The sequence below is a fragment of the Patiria miniata genome, unplaced genomic scaffold (genome assembly GCF_015706575.1).
Source record: "Patiria miniata isolate m_02_andy unplaced genomic scaffold, ASM1570657v1 HiC_scaffold_8, whole genome shotgun sequence".
NCBI lineage: Eukaryota > Metazoa > Echinodermata > Asteroidea > Valvatida > Asterinidae > Patiria > Patiria miniata.
In genome coordinates this window covers 2,332,900-2,354,449 of record NW_024037075.1, presented here as the reverse complement: position 1 = coordinate 2,354,449, position 21,550 = coordinate 2,332,900, and the positions used below count along the sequence as shown (strand labels likewise).

Genomic DNA, 21,550 nt, shown 5'->3' with positions numbered 1-21,550 from the left:
AAGAAGATCCATGACCAGGATGTTAAATAAAACCTTAGACAATTGAATGTGATACCCCATCAGTCAGATGTCCTGGCTGGTGTTCGAAATTAGTATTATTTTTTTTTTTTAGTTTTGCCTCGTCCGAAAATATTGGACTCTCAATACTGTGTATGAGAGTCCCAAAACTTAGATATTGAAAACATGCAATACAAGAAAATAGACTGGCACATGAAACAATCAGTCCAACAACCCTTCAGTACTGCATCAATCATGTCCAAAAAAACCCATCTGGTACCTAGTCTCTTTCTACACATCTCTCCATAGTCTGCCACCAGACTACTGAAGGGTCAATCTTCTCAAAAAGTTGGACATGTACCAGTCTGGTCTTAGGCTTCAAATTTAAATCATTTGGCTTCGCTCTCAGGTGTGACATGTTATAAGAGAACCTCCTTTAAAATTTGAATTGAGACGTGAGACCTCAAACTTGGCTGGTGAAATACTGAGGACCTTGTCTTTGCCTCACAAGGCCAAATAAAAAAAAATAGTTCTGCTTCCGGTTTCCCTACCTACCCTATTCTGACAGCCCCTACCCTAAATTTTTTATGGAAAAAAATGAGGGGAAAAAAACGGAAAAACCATCAATTTCTTCCTTGTACCATTGACAACACGCAGACGCCTCCATATGATCGTGCACAAAAAAAAATTGGCCAAAAAAAAAAAAATTCCCAACCTACCTACCCTATTTTCAAATGCCATGTAATCGGAAGCAGAATTTTGTTTTGTTTTTGGCCTAAACATTTTTGGAGGATTTTGTCAGCTAAAGAGTGAGTAAACTTGGCATGATTTTGTTTTGCCTGTTTTTCAGCACGCAAGGTCTGGGTCAGGGTCACACATGTATGCTGGGTCACATGTGTACATGTTTGCTGGGTCACACATGTACATGCTGGGTCACAAGTTTCTTTGTCAAAATAGCTACCGTATATTGTATTGGTTTAATTCCCAAGATTGGTGGTTTTCGGAACGAAACAAAAAATGGTTTTATTTGTTCCCTGCTCTTTGGTTTTTTTTTTTAATCAGGATGTTTAACAACCCTGCTTGCATTACAAATGTATTACTTTTGAGCTTTCTGTACATCTGTGATCAAAATACATAAGGAATGTGGCAATTTCCGGCGATCATGTATCTACGGGCCCAGTTCCTATAGGAAACAAAATCCTCTTTTAAGTTTTTTGACCTACCAAACTAGTTAGCGACATTTAAGAACATACCGATACCTGTATATGTCATAAACAAAGGGCAGGGTTTTTAAATTTTTGAGGGAAGTTTTTGGGTAAACATGGTAAAAATGACGATGACAACGACAGAACGCAACACCAAAATAAAGATGGCGATCACCATTCGGTGTACCGTGAGCACGCAAGTCGCGCTGCACGGCACCAACCGGACCGTAAACAGCGTAGGAAAATCATAATTTCTACCCCAAGAAACTGTTCAAAAAATTACCAAAAAGGTGTTGTTGCATTGAGAGAAGTCTGCTTTAGGTTGGCAATGTCATTTTTTAGTAACAAAAAGTAAATATTGATTCTAATTTGATTGAAACAAAACAGGGGCCCTACACTACACGATCGCCGTCTTTCCTAGCGTACCCAAAAGGCCTTGGAATTTAAATAATCAACAATGCAACATTGCAATACATTTACAATTCTTTGTTAGCATGAAGGTGAGCCTATGCACACACAAATGTTTGATCGCGTTACGGAGACCTTCAAGTCCTTTTTTGTGATTCTTAGTGACCTCAAGATGTCTCATAGTCGTCTGCATCATTGTATTGACTATTGAATTTTTGTATGTGTGGAGAAAGAAGCTACAGAATGTTTGTCTTCGAACTGGTCGATGGGTCGGTCTGTCAGTTGGTTAGTCGGTCTGTTATTGTTAATTCATTTGCTGGATTGTGTTTATTTGTTTAGAGTGATATCTTATTCTTGTTTTGTGAGTGGTCGGTTAGTTGGCCAGCTGCTTTAAGATACTGGGTGATTTGCTTCTTTCACTATTATTTTGTTAATATTCACTTGCTTGCTTCATTCGACCTTGGGAGATGAAACACTGTTTAACAAAAAAACCCAGAATTTTTGGGTTGATTGGTCATTGGTGATCTGTTTATTGTTTTGTTACTAATTTTTTTTCCGAGTCATTTGTAATCTTGCAAAATTATTAGTGCCGGTGTTTCCCTTTCCTAGTTTGAAAATCATTTATTAATAACGAGACTTGCTACAGTGTGCCCATTAAATGAACGATATGTTAGTCTAAAATATCCGGGGCCCAATTTCATGCTTAGCACAAAAAAGTCTGGCTTATAAAAGCAGGTTACCAGCCAAAACTCCACGTGATTTTCACGCTATAGCAAACAACAGCTCAATACTTATCAAGAGCAGCCCATATACATCACATGGAGTTTTGGCTGGTAACCTGTTTTTATAAGCCAGACTTGTTTTATGCTAAGCAAATATTTGTGCTTAGCAGCGCCGTGAAATTGGCCCAGTGTGCTAGTAAAACCCTGTGGACTAGTAAAACACTTGGTTTACTAGCCCGGTGGGCTAGTTGAAAAAAAGCTTAAGGTCGAGGCCTGAGTATGCACATGATTAGAATGCCTACATGTACACATTGCACGTGAGACCAAGTACGGGGTACATGCACATTGGTTGTACGCGCATGAACAGTGAGTTTTAGGCAAACATTGTAAACAGTAGGTCAAGAGTGTGTTGACATGCATGCACAGTTGCATTTAAATAAGATACGCCACATGATCCCCATAAACACTGAAGTGCACAATAAACCATGAACATGCTCCAATAACCACACCACTATTGTGTCACATGAGCAATACTTGGCATCAAGTGTACACAATGCGTTGATCACGTATTGATCCCCTCTCAACCGATAACGATTCCCGGCCAAAGCAGGGCCACGGATCAAAGGGCATATTGACCAAGTGACCTCAGATTTTGTGCCTTTTTTTTCGGTGACCTTTCATCAGACTTAGACACACGTACATGTATTGAGTGGTACAAAAGTCACAGGTGATAATTGTTGGCACACAAACGGGCTTGTGCATGTGTGTGAATTTGTCACATGTTGCATTCCTGGAAACGACACTTTACGGAAAGTTTCGATGTGCGGTAGTGAAGACTTCAGAAAATGGATGATAATTGTACAACTAACTACTGAAATTGTGTACCGTTATGTGTAAGTACGGTATGTGTACATATCTAATGGATCTAATGCTTTTCAGTCCTCTTGAACGGACGTGCACTTTATTCCGTGGACTGTTTCACGGATACCGCCATCTTTGTGGTCACATTGTAATCTCGGGGGTGGGGGGGGGGGGCCTGAAGGGGGGGGGGGCATCTAATTAAAAACCCTCCCCTAATGCCATTTTATCCTAAGCATGATGGGACATGTTCCCAACAAGATTCCCTCCGAGATTATCACGTGACCCCAGAGATGGCGTAACCGTGAAAGAGTACGTGTGTATGAGCAGACATATTAAGTGGATTCGTTGTGACTGAATCAAAATAACAAAAACACACCACAAGCGTCAAAGATAGCTGCTGAATTCGTTCTCAGAGTCTGTTTTTTATTTTAGGATTGAGTAGTTACATTGTAAAAGCAAAACTAGAGCTGTACTGTTTTCACTTGGAAGGATAAGTTTTCAGTAATGGTTTTAGCACTAGCATGACTAAGGATTTATGGTTGGTTAGTTTGCACAGGTACGTGTACCCATAGCATGCATAGAGCAAGGATTTTTTAGGTAGTCTGAATTTCTGTAATGTGGGCAACCTTGAAATCACGAGGTGTTTGCGAATAGTAAATATGGCAAATACATGTGTGGGTTTGGAAGTAGGCTTGGACAATATGTCGTTAATGCCATACACATTGTACATACCCAGTACCGGTACATGTACATGTAGAAACAAAATGAAAATGGTGAAATTCTGTCAGAATAAGAGATCAAGATGTACACGTCTGACCCCTCCCCCTTTTTTTGGGGGGGGGGGGTTATTGTACCTTACATGTACATGTACATGTATTTCACAATTTCAACAAGAAATTGTTGATCAAGACATTTGTGTACTGAACGAAAACAGTTCTGGGGTCAGGAATGATAGATTTCCTAATATGAATTCTTACTTTTTCTACTGTTATTTCAATTTATTTACTCTATTTTCAGCATTCTACCGTACATATATGTATCATGTGTACAATGTACTGTACATATACATTATACCTTTAAGGATCTGCAGGGAACTTTTTCCTATTTTTCCTGAGGATCAAATATCATGCCTGGACAATACATTAATGTGTTATTACACGTGTTAATGTGTTATTATAAAAACGTGTGCATGTATATTGTTACTGGTTCAAAATGTACATGTGAATATACCGGTACATGTATTAATGATTACATGTATACACGTACATGTACGTACACGTATGTGTAGGCCCTACCGGTACATTGATCAGGGTGAATTTTTATACTAGGTTTTTCCTTTCACTGATTTACATTTTACGAGCAGTGCATGTATACTCAAGTTTCGCCTACATTGTAAGCAAGCTTGTAAACATTCATCTCAAAATTTCATGTATAATACTAAGTGTGGTCAGTGTTTAGAAAATTACATCTATAGGCAAAACCCACTTTCCAATTTTATGACACAAATGCTGAATGCTCCATCAACGTTTGTTCAAAACATTCAGTCTTATAGGGCAATGCCGAATATACCGGGGTACATGTACCAGATATCCGAATATTCAATCAAATCCAAGTTCAAATAGTTGAATATTAAATTATTCGGAAATGCACAGCACTACAGTCAAAGAAGACATTAGACCACGTACATGATGTTTACAAACACCGTACATGATGTATGTATTGCGTGTTGGACGGCAACTACATGTACCCAATGTTTAGCAAAATGTCATTTTATTTAAGAAAAAAAAAACCACTGGAGCAACTTGGTCTCCAAAATTGCCTTATTTTTACCCGATTGCCCCTGACAATGCGGCTCAAATGCTACGGCCAATTTTCTCTGATTGTCTGCCATTGGGGCTGACCTTTTTCCCGTTCTGAAGAAGGACGGGGGAGATGGGGGGGGGGGTAGGGGGAGTCTCTTCATAGGGAGCGTAAGATGTCGTTTCTGCCGCGCGTGCACGCGAATGTAAGCAAGCCTTGAGGCCGGCGTAATTAGTTTGCGTTATCTGTGCGACCGGGATGAAAGCGTTGACTGTCAGTGATGATTTAGGCCTGCGTTAATTCATTGGTTTATGCTCTGTTTGCCATATAAAATTACTGGTGCACGTTGATTGTACAATAAAAAGACTGCATACGTGTACATAGACTAAGGGTACACATATGAAAGTTGTTTCTCAATTTTGCATGACTTGCCTGTGGCCCTTATGTACCAGTATGTAGTAGTTCGAGATAAATGTATGCGTAGAAAATTTCCTTTTAAATATATTTCTGTGTACATAACATGTTTTGAAAAAAATTTAAACAAATTTGTAGATGGCTACCTGTATAGGATTACAGGATGTGAGTAGAGTTGTGTGGTGGTTCTTTCTTGTGCCACGAGGGTTTTTCTCTGGGCCCTCCGGTTTTCCTCCCTCCGAAAAAATCAAACACTTTCGATCTCAGGCTGTGCTCCGTGGTCATTTGTGGGTCGTACGGCTGTCTGCCAAAGGGGCCTTTGCGTGCCAGCGGCTCGACCACATTGTAGCCGCGTCCTTCACAATTCAGCTTCTCAGCTGCGAGTAAGGATGATTAGCCTCCCAGAATATTATTATCATGATTGAGAAGAAAAAAAACGAAGGAAAAAAAAATAGCATCAGACACCCCCCCCCAAAAAAAATTAATTGCAAATTACAATATCTTTGCGTTGTATTTTGTACACGTGAAAGTGTTCACTTACTGGTACATGACACTACATGTGCCGGAACTGTAGCAAAAAGTTAAAATCACCTGGCTTTTTAAAATCAAATCGAAGTAAATTGCTCGCAGATATCTGCGTGCAGTCCAAAAATAACAAGTGTTTTTTGCAGCATGCCACATATGAAATGCACACTGGCATGCGCGGGTAAACTTACTGCCTCGAGTACTTTCACCAGTTCAGTGGCATTTTCATGGACTCATGAATGCATTTAATGACGGGGTAGTGTTTATCTTAAAAGTATTTACATGTAGGAGGAACACCCACTGAATGTTTGTTCAGTATATTTGTACACAGAACTATTTTCACGAGTGGCACATGTGTAATTTTATAATCATAATAATTACTGTATGGCATAACAGTTTGTTTATTCGTTTCTTAAAGCTTTCGGATGGTTGCAAGTGCCCAAAATATACAACTACATGTAAGAGGTACTTTTGTTAGCAATAAAATAAACAATTTAATATTTATTAAAAGAAAGTAATCTAATTTGTTGACGAGCAAGTTTGTTAAAGGGTTCATGAGTTGAATTTTTCTTAGAAACTCATTTTGTTCAACTAGAATATTGTCTTCTCGGAATGCAACATTCACTGAGCTAAAACTTCATCAGATTACCGGTAGTTGTTAAGCACCCGTCTTTAGATTTTGAGCACTTTTGTTGCTTCAGATAACGGAAAAGATGCAAAAATTACAAAATGGTCCACTCTGCCTTTAATTCTGTCAAATTAAGGCAGTTAATTCCGTAGTTAAGAGGTAAGCAAACAAACTAGTACCGGTACATGTACATTGTTGTTATGGCACAATCTAGAGAAAAAAAAGGGTGGGGTGCCTCCTTCATTAAAAAAAAGCATAGATGAGAGTTTATAATTTTTTTTTGCTTGGCCTTATATTCATAGTATTCGTACGTGTACACGTACCAGTATCTGTGAGTGAACTCAGCTCAGACGACGCAGCGCTGTCTGTCCCGATATTAGGCATTGAGAGAGCATGGTAATCCGATGGCTGATCAGTGGAAAGCCCCGCGTAATGAAATGGGATCCTAATTACTGACGAGTCATTACTCAGTGGCAATATGGCGGGCAAAGATCGTAATAATACAGTCATAATTTGCTGTGTGCTGCTCACCGTTACGTGAGCATGTAAAATGTACTGGTACATTTGTACATGTTGCTCTAAATATACATGTGTGTAGTACATGTACATGTATACTGTACGAGCGAGGCCTTATACACATGTACATGTACATGTATGTTGTACATGTATGTTGTACATGTACAATGTACGTTCAGTGTACATGTACATGTACATGTACGTGTGGCAGGGCTTTCATGGTTTTGTTCCTTCTAGGCTTGGACGAATCCAGCATTTTTGGAATCGCGATTCCGATTTCGTCTGGGAATCGCGATTCCATTCTGAATCGATTCCATAATTTTTGTAAAAAAATAATATAAAAAAAAAAATTCAAAAAAAAAAAAATATTCAAAAAAAAAAAATATTAAAAATCAGAAAAACCCAACAAAACAAACAAACACATTACAATAAAAATGCAAATAAGGAAGTCACTGTGGGTGTAATGGCTTTCTTATAGTCATTTAATTACAAAACGAAAGTCAAGTTTTGGGCAGGAAACACAATAAAATAAATGTTCGACTCCTTCTTTTTGCACTGGCTGTATTTTAACCTGGATATTCCAGACTGGGAATGGGGAACTTTTTTATCCTTGTTAACCATTTTGCGTCGGACGTGATAACACGCACTGGCTGTTTTTATGTACACAGGCAAAGCTGACGGGTTAAAACATCAAGATTGCCTCGACTCCTGAATTAATTTCCCTAATAAAACAAATTTGATTTGTTGTCTTTTTTCTGGGCAAACTTCCGATCCAATATATGCATGTGGTAGAATACACGTAGAGTATTAGTAACACATGCACATTTTGCTTGGATACGCACTGTACATGATGTGCCATTTGGAAAAAGATTGGGTAGATAAGATTTGAAGATTTTTTAGTAACAATAACATGTTCTTTGATGTTTTTCCCTTCACAGATACCAAGCTACGTTCAGTCACAATGACGTCCTGAATTCATCATATTCTCCAACTGCATCTCACATGATTAAATCGGATCTCCGTAATCAACATCACATGTGTTTTTGAACCTTCCGAGGAATTTGATTCGTTGGAGTCATCAGTTAACTGCCACACTTGGACGAGTATAAGGGGAACGGCCTTCAAGGTTTCCATCCACTATTATGACTGATCGCGAGGCGCTCAAAATGGCAGCAAATCCGGGCCTCGCGAACCCCGGCCCGGCCCCCCTCGCGGGGTCCGAGGCCCACGACCGACTGGGCCTGTTCGCCACGCTGCAGCACATACCGACGCTGCGGCGCATCCGGCGTCTGTCGGTCCACGACCGCTCCAACAGCGATTCCAACCTGGCCCACCCGGACCTGCAGCGCTGGTCAATGTCCAGTCTGATGGTCAACAAGCACGAGGTCACGCTGGAGCCGGACACCCAGCTCATCGTATACTGGGACATCAAGGATAGTGTCAGTGCGAGCGACTGGATCGGACTCTACCTTGAAGGTGGGTACTGCAGCGTTCACATTACAGCTTTGAAGGAATGTGATCTGACTTCGTCAACTGTAGTCTCGTTTCAAGTCTTTAGTTCGTCTTTTGATTTTTTGCTCCATTTTTTTTTTTTTTTTTTTTTTTAAATTTCATCCATGGTTGAAGGAAGCCTTGCAAGTATACCCTGTTTATAGATTTAGTCTTGGTTAAAGCCTTTATTTAAATTTCATTCCCTTATTGCAACCAATGCCTGGCACACATGCATCAGCTTGAATACAGTGCACATGAGGTATAAATGGAATTCCTCGGGTATATTTGCCAGGCCCCCCCCCCCACCCCCGCCCCATTCCCCATTTTGTTTTAAGCATCGATTTTTGTTTCTTTTATCTTGAATTTGGCATTTTTTTCTTCTTTTTATTTGTTTTCATCCACTGTTGAAGGGAGTTTTGCAAGTATGCAAATTTTAAATTACTTTCACTTGTTCCTCTGCCGTGTTTGTATGAAGCGCCGGACCCTTGCACTTGTAGTCGGCTGTGTTTGGTTGCTACAATCCCGGCCAAAATGGTTGGGACACTTCCTTAGCCTCCCACGGTCACCCACTCCCCTGCTCCCCCGGTCAATGTTGTTCTCTCCAGCTTTTGGAGAGTGGGGGCCAGGGGGTTGGGGCCCAGCAAGATTTGGCCGGGATTGTAGCATGAAAGGGTTCTGGAAATCTTCATATTTGACCCATGCTTGCTCCCATGCACTGCTTACTTGTGTTTTGGTTTGCTTGAATTGTCTTGACTAACAACTGCTGGCTTGCTGTCCGCTATTTTGTCGTGTATTTGCTTGTATCGTTGTGCAACAGCTGACGTCATCTATTATTGTCTTTTACTTCTCGCCACTGTACTCACAGAACCTTCAAACTGTAACATTTGGTTTCATAGTGCTTTGCTATAAAATACGGGGTAGGGCTGGATAGTTCAGTTAGTACCGTAGATTACCGGAGCAGCAATCCAGTGATCGCAGGTTCAAAACCCCTTTGTTCCACTTTAAAATTAAAGATTTACAGGGGACTTTACAAGAAAACCACAGTGTCCCAATTCTGTATCCATGATTTCAAAGTGTGATACATCATACATGTACATGTAGAGTGAGCAATTTCATTTTACAAAGCTGTCAAATGCAAGTTGCCTTTTAAATTGACATGTACAATTTATGTAATTGTTGTCCAAAAAAGAACCTTTGAATCTATGAATTTTTTTACAGCACCAAGCAAACATTTCCTCTCATTTCACAATGTAAATTGAAACCGACTTTGCAGCGCATTGTGTGCTGTTTGACATGCTTGACAAACCGTGGCGAGAAATTGTTCCAGTTGAGTTGAGCACACCCAACAGAAAGCGGTGCGAAATAACCACGTGCCTACATCTACTGTCCATGCTGTATAGCTACGGTACATGTACGGTACACAGTGCAAGTAAATACAGGCTTGGCGTCAAACGCATTCAGGTCAGCAGATAAGCATCAGAGTTAAGTGCAGAGCAGTACTGCAGCACTAAGCGTGGAATGACCGGGAAACCAAATTGCACTTTGTGATAAGAGGATATAGTTGTTTTAAATGGCATTTTTTTTTTCAAGTTTATACCAATCAATTTGAATTTTGAAGATTTTTTTTTATTGGGGATTGGGGAATCAGTACCGGTACATGCTTTCAATGTTCTTGGCAGCCAAATACAGGGCACTACCGTTTACAAAGTAATTATATGGCATAATTTTGGAATTAAAATTGGGGTTTTTTTTTGGTATTAAGAAATTTGCATCAGACAAAAAAGGTGAAGTTTGCAACACTCAAGAGGTATTTAAAAATTGAGTGATCCAAAAAACTTTTTTCAACTTTTCAAGTGATGACTTCAAATTGATGTATGTACATGTGTACAGTGTGCATTTTTCAACACTACATGTACCATACATGTACATGTACATACATGTACATGTATGTACATGTACATGTATACATACCGTGTACCTTAGTTCCTTGCCCTAGTTTAGCCTTGACAATACTGCAGACATTTTCAGACCTTTCTGACCACATATTGCTATGGTTGTACTGGAAGGCCAAAATGACCTTGGCCTTAAATGTGGCCAAATTCCAGGCCAACATAGTGTGTTGTGTTGCTTGCAGTGACCTTTGGTCTCACCAGGCAACCCCATGCTGACCGGAAAAACGGTGAATTTCCCCCTCTACCAGAAAAAAAAAACATGATGGTTTTATTATAATTTTTTTTTTTTTTTTTTTTTTAATAAACAAAAGAGGGGGATTGATGAACATGTACCGGTACATGTAGTTTATTTTTATCAATAACTGTCTAAAAATGGATAATTTTGTTATGGTCATTTTTAATGTACATGTACATGTACAGTACCTCGCTTTGAAACAAATCTGCCTGAGATCGCTAAAACGATTTGCTCCAATGTATTGAACTTTTGTGATACGGATATGATGCTGCATGCATCCTATTGATATTTCCAGAACTGCGAAGGAAGTTCAGTGATTCATCAAAATGATTTCCTTATTTTCCTTCTATTTCCACCTAATCCAAATTACCCTGCTTTGCATTCATCCTAACAAGCCACTCCAAAAATCATATCCAGTTGAACTTTACACTTGACAGTGGATCGAAAAGCAAACATGACACTCAGCCAATTTTCGTCGCTCAATATTTGAAGAAAATCTTGAAATTCTTTCAGAGTTCGGTCAATAGTATTTTTTTATCGAATTTCACAGCGGTAGTGTACAAAATGTACGTATCCAAAGAATTACACCGACGCAAGACTCATAAAATGTATCCTTATCAAGAGGATATCCTTAAATCAGTAAATAGAGTTCATTTCGATTCAGGCCTCTTCAACACAAAAATTTCAAGCCCGCATTACATGGAAAACATGGACTGACTACATATGTACCAGAAACCCCTCCCCCCAGTACGTGTACATGTGCACGTATAGAATGTAGCCCATACAGTGTACATGTACAAAGTTCATGTACTGTACATGTACATGTACATAATTATGTACAAATACATACATTGTACAATACAAATACATGTACACGTGCATACGTGTGTACACAAACAAATACATGTGCACCTGTTGTTCTTTTGTACACGCATATATGATCTTTGTACTGGGGTCCAAAGACCTTTCAAGATATTTAAGCGCCATTCACAATTTCTGGGCCGTGAATGATTCAGTGCAAGCCTAGACATTGTGTAAAATTGGCGCGTACGTGTTCGAGACAGACTTTGAGTGAACTGAACGCATGTATGAATTTCATGCATATTGTGATCTAGTAATACACGAAGGACGGTATGGAAAGTTATGCCTGCCAGTTCACATGTGGTAAGACTTCTGATTATGTACATGATCTACAATGTACATGTACATAAACTGATGTTCTTTTAAACATGTTCAGGTGTTGTCAATTGTACCTGTACATGTACAAATGTACATACAGTATATATCATGTTACATGTGTACATTGTACATTACATTGCATTCCACATGTAACATGCAGTGGTTAGAAAGTATTTTGCAGTCTACACATGTAGTGGGCAAAGCCAAAATTTGAAAAGAATGATTGATTCTTTTTGGTGTCTAGGTGAACTTGAATCTGTGTAAGTTCTGTAAATTCACTTGAACTCATTTTTTGTTGGTTCTATTTTATCTGTAAAACTTTTTTGTCCTGTCTTAGTATTAGCTGACTGTGCATTCACTGTAATACGACAGCAGGATTTTTAAATGCCATTTTCTCAAAAATTAGTTTTCATTATACAAGTTCTTCAATTTGGCAGTATATTTTTCCATTACTGAACTCATTACCCTCAAATACTATACCATAGAAAGCTGTTGTTCTGCAGAATTCTGCAAAAAAAAGATCTCAATTTGCGGTAATGGGTCTAATATACATTGTATGCACAAATTGTTTGCCTGTACATTTTGTGTGTTCACGACTTTACATGATGTACACGTTGTACCAGTTGCTTCATTATCTATTCGTTAGAATCCAAAAGTCCAGGAACGCCAACGTACATTTACGCCGCACAAACTGCGGACGGCTATACCTACATGTACACCGTCCCGTATGCATGAATACCGGTTGATGTAATCTCGCCCCCATTTCTCTGCTGCTTCTTGTCAGGGCAGTTCAAGCCAGATTCGTTGCGTTCACACAGGCGTGCACACCCCGACTTTTCCCCCGAATACATTACGGGGCCCGTGTGCATAATTTTCTGCCGAACCCTCATCCCTACTTCACGAAACTCACAGCTGAAGTGAAGTATACATTGAGCCTAAACGGAAAGTGATTCTCAGGTTGTTATTCTGAGCATTTGATGAGATTTTTATTACAATAAAGAGCTACCGGGTAAGAGCAGAGCCTGTGGATGTGTGTTATGAGATGTGCATTTTCGAATAGATTAGTATTCGATTGGATTTGATCGAATGTTCAAGTATTCGAACATTGTCATTGGGGTAAAAACTTCTTCTTTTTTTGCAGCATAGTATAAACGAGTCCTGTTTATTACGTCACGATTTACTATGTTTTGTTCGCTGTCCCAAACGACGACTTTTACACAAATTGCACGTTCGGGTCGAAACAGGACCTGAAAAACAGCTCTCAAAAGTACCTTTTTACTCATTTTATGACAGACACAATAGTCGTTTTTATTTCATCACACCTTAGGCTACATATACCCGAAAAATGACGGGAATGTCTTTGAGCATTCCACAACCTCTTTAACTATGATCTGATACAATCATATTGCCAGCATACAAAGTTACCAATCAGATTATGAGGATTTATTCAGGCGCTTTATAAATCAAAAAGGCCTAATAAGTGTTTCACATTTGTGCAATGGAAAATATAATTTCATTCGGTGACAGATGGAATGTTCCATTCCACTCGGCTTCGCCTCGTGGAATGCAACTTTACATATGTATAGGCCTACCTCATGTTACTGTTGCACTCACAAATATTGAATATTTGTGTATTGAACTATCAAACTTATAAAAAAATATACAGTGTTTGTCAAATCTGCCTAAATGAGTGCACATACATATTACATGCTCAAAATGACATCCTTTGAAAACATGTACACAGACATGTTTTGCTAAGTACTTTAACAGCTGTCGGACATGTAAACAAAAGGAAGTTTTAATTTAAATGCTGCTTAAAGTATAAAATAAATCCATGATCTTTGCTGTTAATAACTCAAAATCTACAACTGTCTACCTACAAATGTATACATGACATATCGGTACATAATACCTTTCACATCAATATCCTACAGTACAGAGTACTGTACCGGTAATTTGACCATGCATGTACATGAAAAGGGATAAGTGCTCACCTCGCAAACATACATTCTGTGCCAAGTTGTCCTTTCAGTCAAAAATCAATCGAGTGACTGTTTTTAACAGTTAAGAATTCCCAGCCAACACAAAGCAGGATTGACTGGCTGTGACTGTTTATAAAATGTACATGTAACTTGATACAGAGGGATTTGACTGTACATGTAGGTGATAGACTTGAGACAACTGTGCCTACTACTTGCCTAGCTGTCTTTGTCTGTTGACTGAATTTGACTGAATTTGACTAGTCACAGTGCTTGTTTATGAAATACGATCTAAAAGGCATGGCAGGAAAAGAAGATTGATATTTTGACTGTCTGCGACTGTTCAGATAGCAAGAGGGTTACAGTTTATGTACATGTAGTACATGTATGCACTTGTACACATGTCCACGTACGTGTACATGTGCACCCTCATAAAACAGGAATTCTCATTTGTAGCGCATGGTCATTTCCGCTCTAATCACAAAGCTTCGGCGAGGGACTAATTGAAAAGCAGCTACGTTCCCCGCTAAAAAAAAAAAATGCACAAAAGCCTCCTTTGGAACTCACATCAAGATGACTGTGACAGCATTCCACAGGAAGTTGCATTAAATCTTCCACTCTGCCTTTCGTTAGCGCGCTAACAAGAAACCCATAAGTAGGAACATCCTCTGCGAAAAGGGGACAGTGAATTTCAGAAGGGGAAAAACGACCCTTCCTAGGAAATAGTAAAAAGGGGGAAGGATGTACGAAAGCTCGATAGGACAATAGACAAAAATGGACCATCAGGCCGATCGGAAAAGGGTCTCCAAGCGAAGGTACAGGCGACGGGGCGAGAGGGAAGGTAGGGCATCGGTAGAATTTCCAAGGTTTTTGCCGTAATTTTTTTGGATCGATGTTATTTCTGGATACATCTCAGCGATGTGCTTATCCGTTCTGGCTTGCTTGCATGATTAGGATTGATCACAGGAATGTCTCAGTTACAGGAATGTGACTTCCTCCCGGAATGAAACAAAAATTGATGGAAGCATTTTTTTTTCTGTAAGCTCCGTAATGTTTGGTATTTATAGAATGTGTTGGTTTGTTGAGTGGAATGGATCGTCTGCCCAGCAAGCAGGCCAAACTGAAGTGTTTGCGTTTAAAAGTTTCTTGAGTACTATTGCATTGTAGTACTCATGCTTGCTTTCATGCATGTATTTGAGTACATGTATTTGAAGTGACTGCAAAGTTCCTTTACATACCAGTACTTGTCAAAATGCCCTCAACTCAACCAAAGGTTTTTTTTAACCTGAACATGTCTACAGTACATGTACATCTACATGTACATGTAAAGGTAAACACATACATATGGTGCAATCATGTACCCATGTACAATAGGGCTGAGTCAATTTGAATAATTGAATACTCAAATATTCGACCTTCCGTTCAATCAAATATTCAATTAAATACAGGAAGGCGGATTTTTGGTCATCCGATTTCTAGTTTAAATGCCGTCATGAAGACTTCTTGAAATACAGTTTACATCAGTATATCATTACAAAGAATGCTAACTTTGCACTTTCATGAATTTTATTCCTCAAAAATCAATTTCCACGTTCTTGGATGGATTATCTTTGTTGGGCATACACTGTACATGTACTCGTGCTTTAAGTGTCTGGCAATACTTTGAAATAAACTTTCAAAATACAGTTTTGTTATAAAAAAATCAGCTTTCCCCCACCCTTTTATTTTATTGCATTTCACCTTTGAATATTCGAATCGGAAAATAAATATTCAAATATTTGATAATCGATCGAATATTCAAATATAGGGATATTCAGCACAGCCCTAGTGTACAAGTTTAATAGTTACATGTACAGCAAGATCTACTGATACATGTATTATTCACTGTTTTCATGCATTAAAGTTAATGAGTTACATGTAAAGGGAGTTTTATTGTACATGTACATGTACCGGTACTCATAGTGAGTCATGCAAATACTCATTTAATGCTTACATGTTCGTACAACTTTACAAATTATAACAAGTCAAATATCGTTACTCATTGTACTCACGCAAGAGTTTCAGCTTTATGTACCACACTGCTGAAGAAGCACGTTTTTCGTGCATAAAACTTGCACCTACATGTATAAGCTACAATGTACATCCACAATGCATGCTCACTCGCTTTAAAGGATTAATACATGTCTTTCTTTCTCATCAGGAGAGAATTCACCGACCAATTTTCAGAGCTTCAAAAACAGAGGACTAAGCGCAACTCACAAGGGGCAGATCGTGTGGCACATGGACTCAGAAACGTGCTTCAGAAAACGTGAGTTCCTGTTTGGCACAAGTTTACGACCGTTGTGACTCAGAGTCGCGCCGAACCGTATTATTCCTAAGATTGGAATTAAGTTCGATGTTTGAAACAGGAGCTACTTCTCACACGGTCTGTTACAAGCAAGGTTGTAATCGAGTCCATCGCAAGTAAATCACAAATCCATTCACAAGTCCAGTCTAAAGTAACAGTGGATGCACAATAACAAAGGCATGCCTTCATCAAAGCTCATTTGAATAGCTTGTGAGTTGCATTGGGACTGGAGGACTTGTGATGGACTTGCAGGGACTTGTGATGGACTTGACTACATCCCAGATTGCGAGATCGACTGTTTCAGTCATCTAGAATGACCAGATTTTATACAACGCCTGAAAAAATCCCCGTCATCTGATTGGTGGGTCGTTGATCACATGTCATTGAATTATTCATCCTAGCGTGGCCACATGGCAAATATAGAAGTTCTATTCCACAGTAAATGGAAATTCCATTGAACGGTCAGACTTTTGGCGGTTCTGACCAATCAGATGACGAGGATTTATTCAGGTGTTACAAGTATATAAAACAAATAATGAATGTTTCACATTCGTGCAATGGAAAGAATAACTTTATTCGGTCACAGACGAAATGGAACATTCCATCTGTCACATCATGAAACTATTCTCACCATTGCACTCACAAACATTATTTGTATATACTAGTAAATGGAAATATAAACATAAAGATTGCTTGTTTGAAACCCAAATCTATTTGGACCAACTTGAATTGTTTTTTTAAACCGGATTCAGTGCAAGTCAAGAATGCCAGTTTGAAATGAATGTCGGAGCCGAAAAAAAAAGAGAGAAAGGCATCAATTAGAAAACTTTGCAGAAATTCTATAAGCAAAGTGCAACCTTGGCTACGGAATTATCTAAAAATTTGGCATGCTTAGTTAATAAGCAGCTGCACTTTATAACAAATCTCTTTTGTGAGCTTTTGTGGTTTTAATCAAAAGTGAAGAAACTCAAGGTTCAGACAGTATACTCTGGCAGTCGTCAGGAGACTGACTAGTTTAGTCTGAAAGATTTTTAAGTTGAAAAAGAAATGGCTTGGATCAACGATTGCCCAATTTGTTGTAGTTTTTCTCAAGTGCGATTTATTTCCGTGTTTGTAACGCCTCAATTTCGCCCTTGAACTTGTATGTACATGTCACACGAAAAACGTGACTTTGAAATCGACGTTATAATCTTTAAAAGTGAAATACGTGCTAATTAGCGAGGTCGGTATTTGTTTTTTGAAAGGGAAACCACAACAGGAATTGAAACTGAAGTCCCACAAGTCAAAATCAACATTGCTTCCCCCTCCCCCTCCCCCCTCCCCACCGTCCTTCCCCTAACTGTCCAACCTCAAAAATCCCCAGGGGAGGAACTTCTCGTTAGAAGGGAAACGCAAGAGACTCTGGACACAGGAATAAGACGGATTAACAATAATTAATCTCTCCTTGAACTTGATGGAGAGATACGACAGACTAGAAAGAGAAAAAAAAAAACGCCAAAAAAAAAAGAAAAGAAAAAGTTGAAAATTCCATAACAAGACGGAATTCCACTGTTGATCGGTGATCTTGAGTAATTGGCTTGTCAGCAGTAGCGAGATAAGACTTTACCCACACCCTAACCTCAAAAAAAGAGGGCAATTCTCACCCATATCTTTGCAAAGCTTTTCTGAAGCATCAAGGAAAAAGGTTGATGAGTACTGCCCTTGAACTTTAAAAGGAAACAACCTCAAATTAGTTCTTCACCGTTGTGTGCCAACTTGGCGTTGTAACACAACTTTGTGTTAGTTCCATCAATTTTAGAAAGAAGCCCTGCGCCATATTAAACTTAGGTAAACTCTTCATTTTTGGAACTTGCGAGTAGAAACGAAAGCAATGAAAGAAAAGTTCATGTCAAATTAATACCAGTCTGCTCTGATGAATAATTTAAATTTGTGGTTAAACATACCCTAATGTTTTAAGCCACATTTGAAAAAAAAAATTTGAAAGTGAGGCTTGGAACGCACTCCAATCATAAAATAGTCTGGCACCATACCATTCAACAGTTTGCAATTTATAAAAGAGATTCAGGGAACATGATCAAAAATGGCCTTCTCGTGAATAAGGTCTGTTAAGTGAAATACTTTTTGTCCAATTAATGATTTGAATTTTCGAATCTATCCAATCAGCTGTCACCAGAGTTTGTTTCAAGTATTACCACGGGACGACGGGGGAGCTCCGTGCTGTCACGCCGACGATAACGGTCCGGAACCCGAACGCTAGCGAGACAGAAGACTCCACCCCAGACAATGGACCACTCTTCAATATTTCCATCAGTGGTAGGTATTTTATTAACCACTTCGCGCCGGGATTATTTTTGCCGAAAATTTTGATTTTGGCAAAAGTCCATTTTTTTCCAGCCAACTTCTGATATACAGCCAAGCGCCACAGATACTGATTTGCAGAAGTAATTTCAGCAGTATTTGTACAATATTTCTTGCCGAAACCTCATATGTTTCAATACTCTGGGGTGTGCACTGGAGCACGACAATAGGCCGTGCCCAACGGCCAATTCAAGATCAACACACGGTGCGCCTCCACAGACTTTATGTGTGTGTACAAAAGGCACGAGGGATTAGCGTATTTAACGTCAACCTGTGGGAACGCTGTAATAACTCCGTCAGTCAGACAGTCAGCAAACAGTAGGCTGGCGCTTTGAGACCCGCAAAAGTCCCCCCCCCCCTTCCATACTTTTTCCACTCCCACTTTTTTTCTCCCCCTTTGCAAGTACCTGGAAATCTGGTTCATGAATTTGTTGCCTCATGGTTAACAGAGGGCGCTTTGGGCAATTTATATATAATCAACTCTGGCAGTCCACCAGTTGGCCATTTGGCAGATGTAATCCACTTTGGAAGCTGCCAGAAGCAGCCAGATATTAATAACAGAATGTATTAACTTCAGCTCTCCTAAATCCTGCGATATCCCCCTGGAGAATCGGGTGATTTTGGCAGGATTAAGGGCGGTTCACCCCCGCCACTTTGACTTTTGACTTAAGGCTTGATGGCCCTAGAAAGTTAAAGGGAATGTACATCATTGGCTTTTGCTGTAATTTTCAGAAATGAACTATTTGAGGGGTTAGTATAATAGATCAAATATTGTTACACTGACATTTTTGAAGTTTTGTGTTCGAAAATGCTTGAAAAACCAAGAAAAACACAACTGTTTATGTAGTCTGGTTCCCTGACTCCACTAAAGATAAAATGGATCAATTTATGGATGCCGGAAAATTGTAAGGTAGGGGAACCAGTCTAGCTGGCCTGCACCCGTTCATGAACATGTAACTAATAGCAGACAACAAAATTTGGACTGAAAAAAATGGTAAATTTGGAGCAGTAGTTGAAAACTAGTTAGGTTTTTCCAAGGGTGGTCGGCCGACCACCTTTGGAAATTTATACAAAAATACCACTTTTCTTGAAAATGACTTTACACCTGGTGCCACAATTTTACAGGATGCTTTAGACTGTCATTTACCAACATCCTAGTAAGGTATTTCGTAAAAAATTGGTAGTTTTGTTTTTCAATGTTTGCAAATGTTGTATATTCCCTTTAAAGGTACCTCAGTTCCAGTCATGTAATGTACATCATTTGCCATGTTTGCAAACATTGAAAAATGAAGTTACCCGGCACCAAATTGTTATGAAATACCTAATTCTTGACTGTAAGTAAATAATAGTTTTAAGCCATCTGTGAAATCATTGCGCCTTGTTTGCTGTCATTTTCAAGAATTTTTAACCGGAATTTGTATCATTTTTCAACAATGGTTTGGCCAGCCATCGTTAGAGAAAAAAAGGCTTAATTAAAAAACTAGCCCAAGTTTACCAAATTTAGCCGGTCCACATTCCCTTACGTCTGTAAATTGTCCCGTTTCGTCTGAACCGTTGGGTCAGGAAAACAGACTACAAGAACGGCAATTTTTTTGTGTATTTTCCGGCGGCAAACCACAAAACTTTAAACGGGTCTGTGTAACAAATATTTGCCATAAAGTACAAACCTATCAAATCCGTCCATTTCTGAAAATTGCAGCAGAAGGAAATGCGGTATACCTTTAATAGTACAGTGTATAAAAATGGACTGACATCGAGTACTGCACAATTGTCGATTTTGGAAGATTCATGAAGTTCCATTAAAAAAACAATAACAAATTTAGGGTAAACCAGGATTAACATTTTAAGTAGGTCTTGGATCTAGATTTTCTCTATGTAAGGTAGAGTTGGGACAGGGCAAACTTAAATTTATTTCTGCACTGTTTACAAATCTGGAAGATATGTGCAAACTAGATTGGGGCGGGGAAAATGAGAGATTTGGTGAGTTTCTGAAAATATAAAAGAAACGTCTCGGTTGAGCACTTGTAAGTACACAGGGAAAAGGAAAGTATTTCACAATTTCAAACTAAAGTAAGTTGTAACACACTTCAAATACTTCAACTATTTACTTACTCGCATTTAAACCTTCTAGAAAACCTGTGGTGTTTTTATCTTGGCGGAAGATCTTGGCGAAAGAAAATGAATCAAACAGCACGTCGCACACGTTGCGCACGTCGCGCTCCGTCAGATGCATCCCCTCACTAATTGAACCTGACAAGCCCCAGAAAAGGAAACTCCGCAGACCCGTGCGCCCCTGCAAACATCTGACGTAATTGTGACTCGTTCCCCGAGCCTCGCGCGCGCGGTCGGGTGCGGAAGGGGAAACGTTTCATTTGCCCCCTCCCCCTCTGTCAATCTGATGTTGGCAACAGGTGTGACAGAGTGAAAACTTCCGCCCGATTTTGTGATGTCGCCGTGGTTTGCATCACAGCGACAGCGTTACAAGTCATCGGCCTTGGGAGCGATGTTTACTGCAGTGCATTGCGGTCGTCAACCACATCAGACAACAATTGTTTACAAATTGTATAATCTTCTTGAGGCTGGGAGAAGTAACTAGTGGTATTACTACATAAGCCATTTTGGAAACAACAGGATTTGGGGGTTTGGGCATTAGTACATCTGTCATTGAATTTCTGTTGTGTTGGAATGTGCGTTCATCCATTTTTACATGTGCACGCCCCGGGTTGACTTCCCGCCTGGTACGTGCGTAGGCACTACATGCATGTACATGTACATGTATATAAATGTTTTTCAACTATGTTGCACACACAGTGGTTAAACTGATGAAATGATATCATGCCGATGATAACATTGGGAATGATCAATGTGAAATACGTGTAAGACAAAGAAGTACATGTACTATATTCCCTTGCACAGCAAGATTTGGCAATTAA

At 39.3% G+C, this 21,550-nt stretch overlaps 1 protein-coding gene across 3 annotated transcripts in view; it reads left to right on the top strand.

Moving 5' to 3' along the window:
- LOC119719272 (E3 ubiquitin-protein ligase HECW1-like) overlaps positions 1-21,550 on the top strand; it is a 50,224-nt gene that overhangs the window by 1,378 nt on the left and 27,296 nt on the right. For 2 of the 3 annotated variants that reach the window (XM_038188657.1, XM_038188656.1), the window contains exons 2-5: positions 8,015-8,552; positions 8,978-8,989; positions 16,113-16,220; positions 18,423-18,572. In XM_038188657.1, the coding sequence (XP_038044585.1) occupies positions 8,219-8,552; positions 8,978-8,989; positions 16,113-16,220; positions 18,423-18,572 (604 nt within the window). In that variant the 5' untranslated portion in view covers positions 8,015-8,218. The remainder of the gene's footprint in view (positions 1-8,014; positions 8,553-8,977; positions 8,990-16,112; positions 16,221-18,422; positions 18,573-21,550) is intronic. The other variant, XM_038188658.1, reaches the window with a different exon arrangement.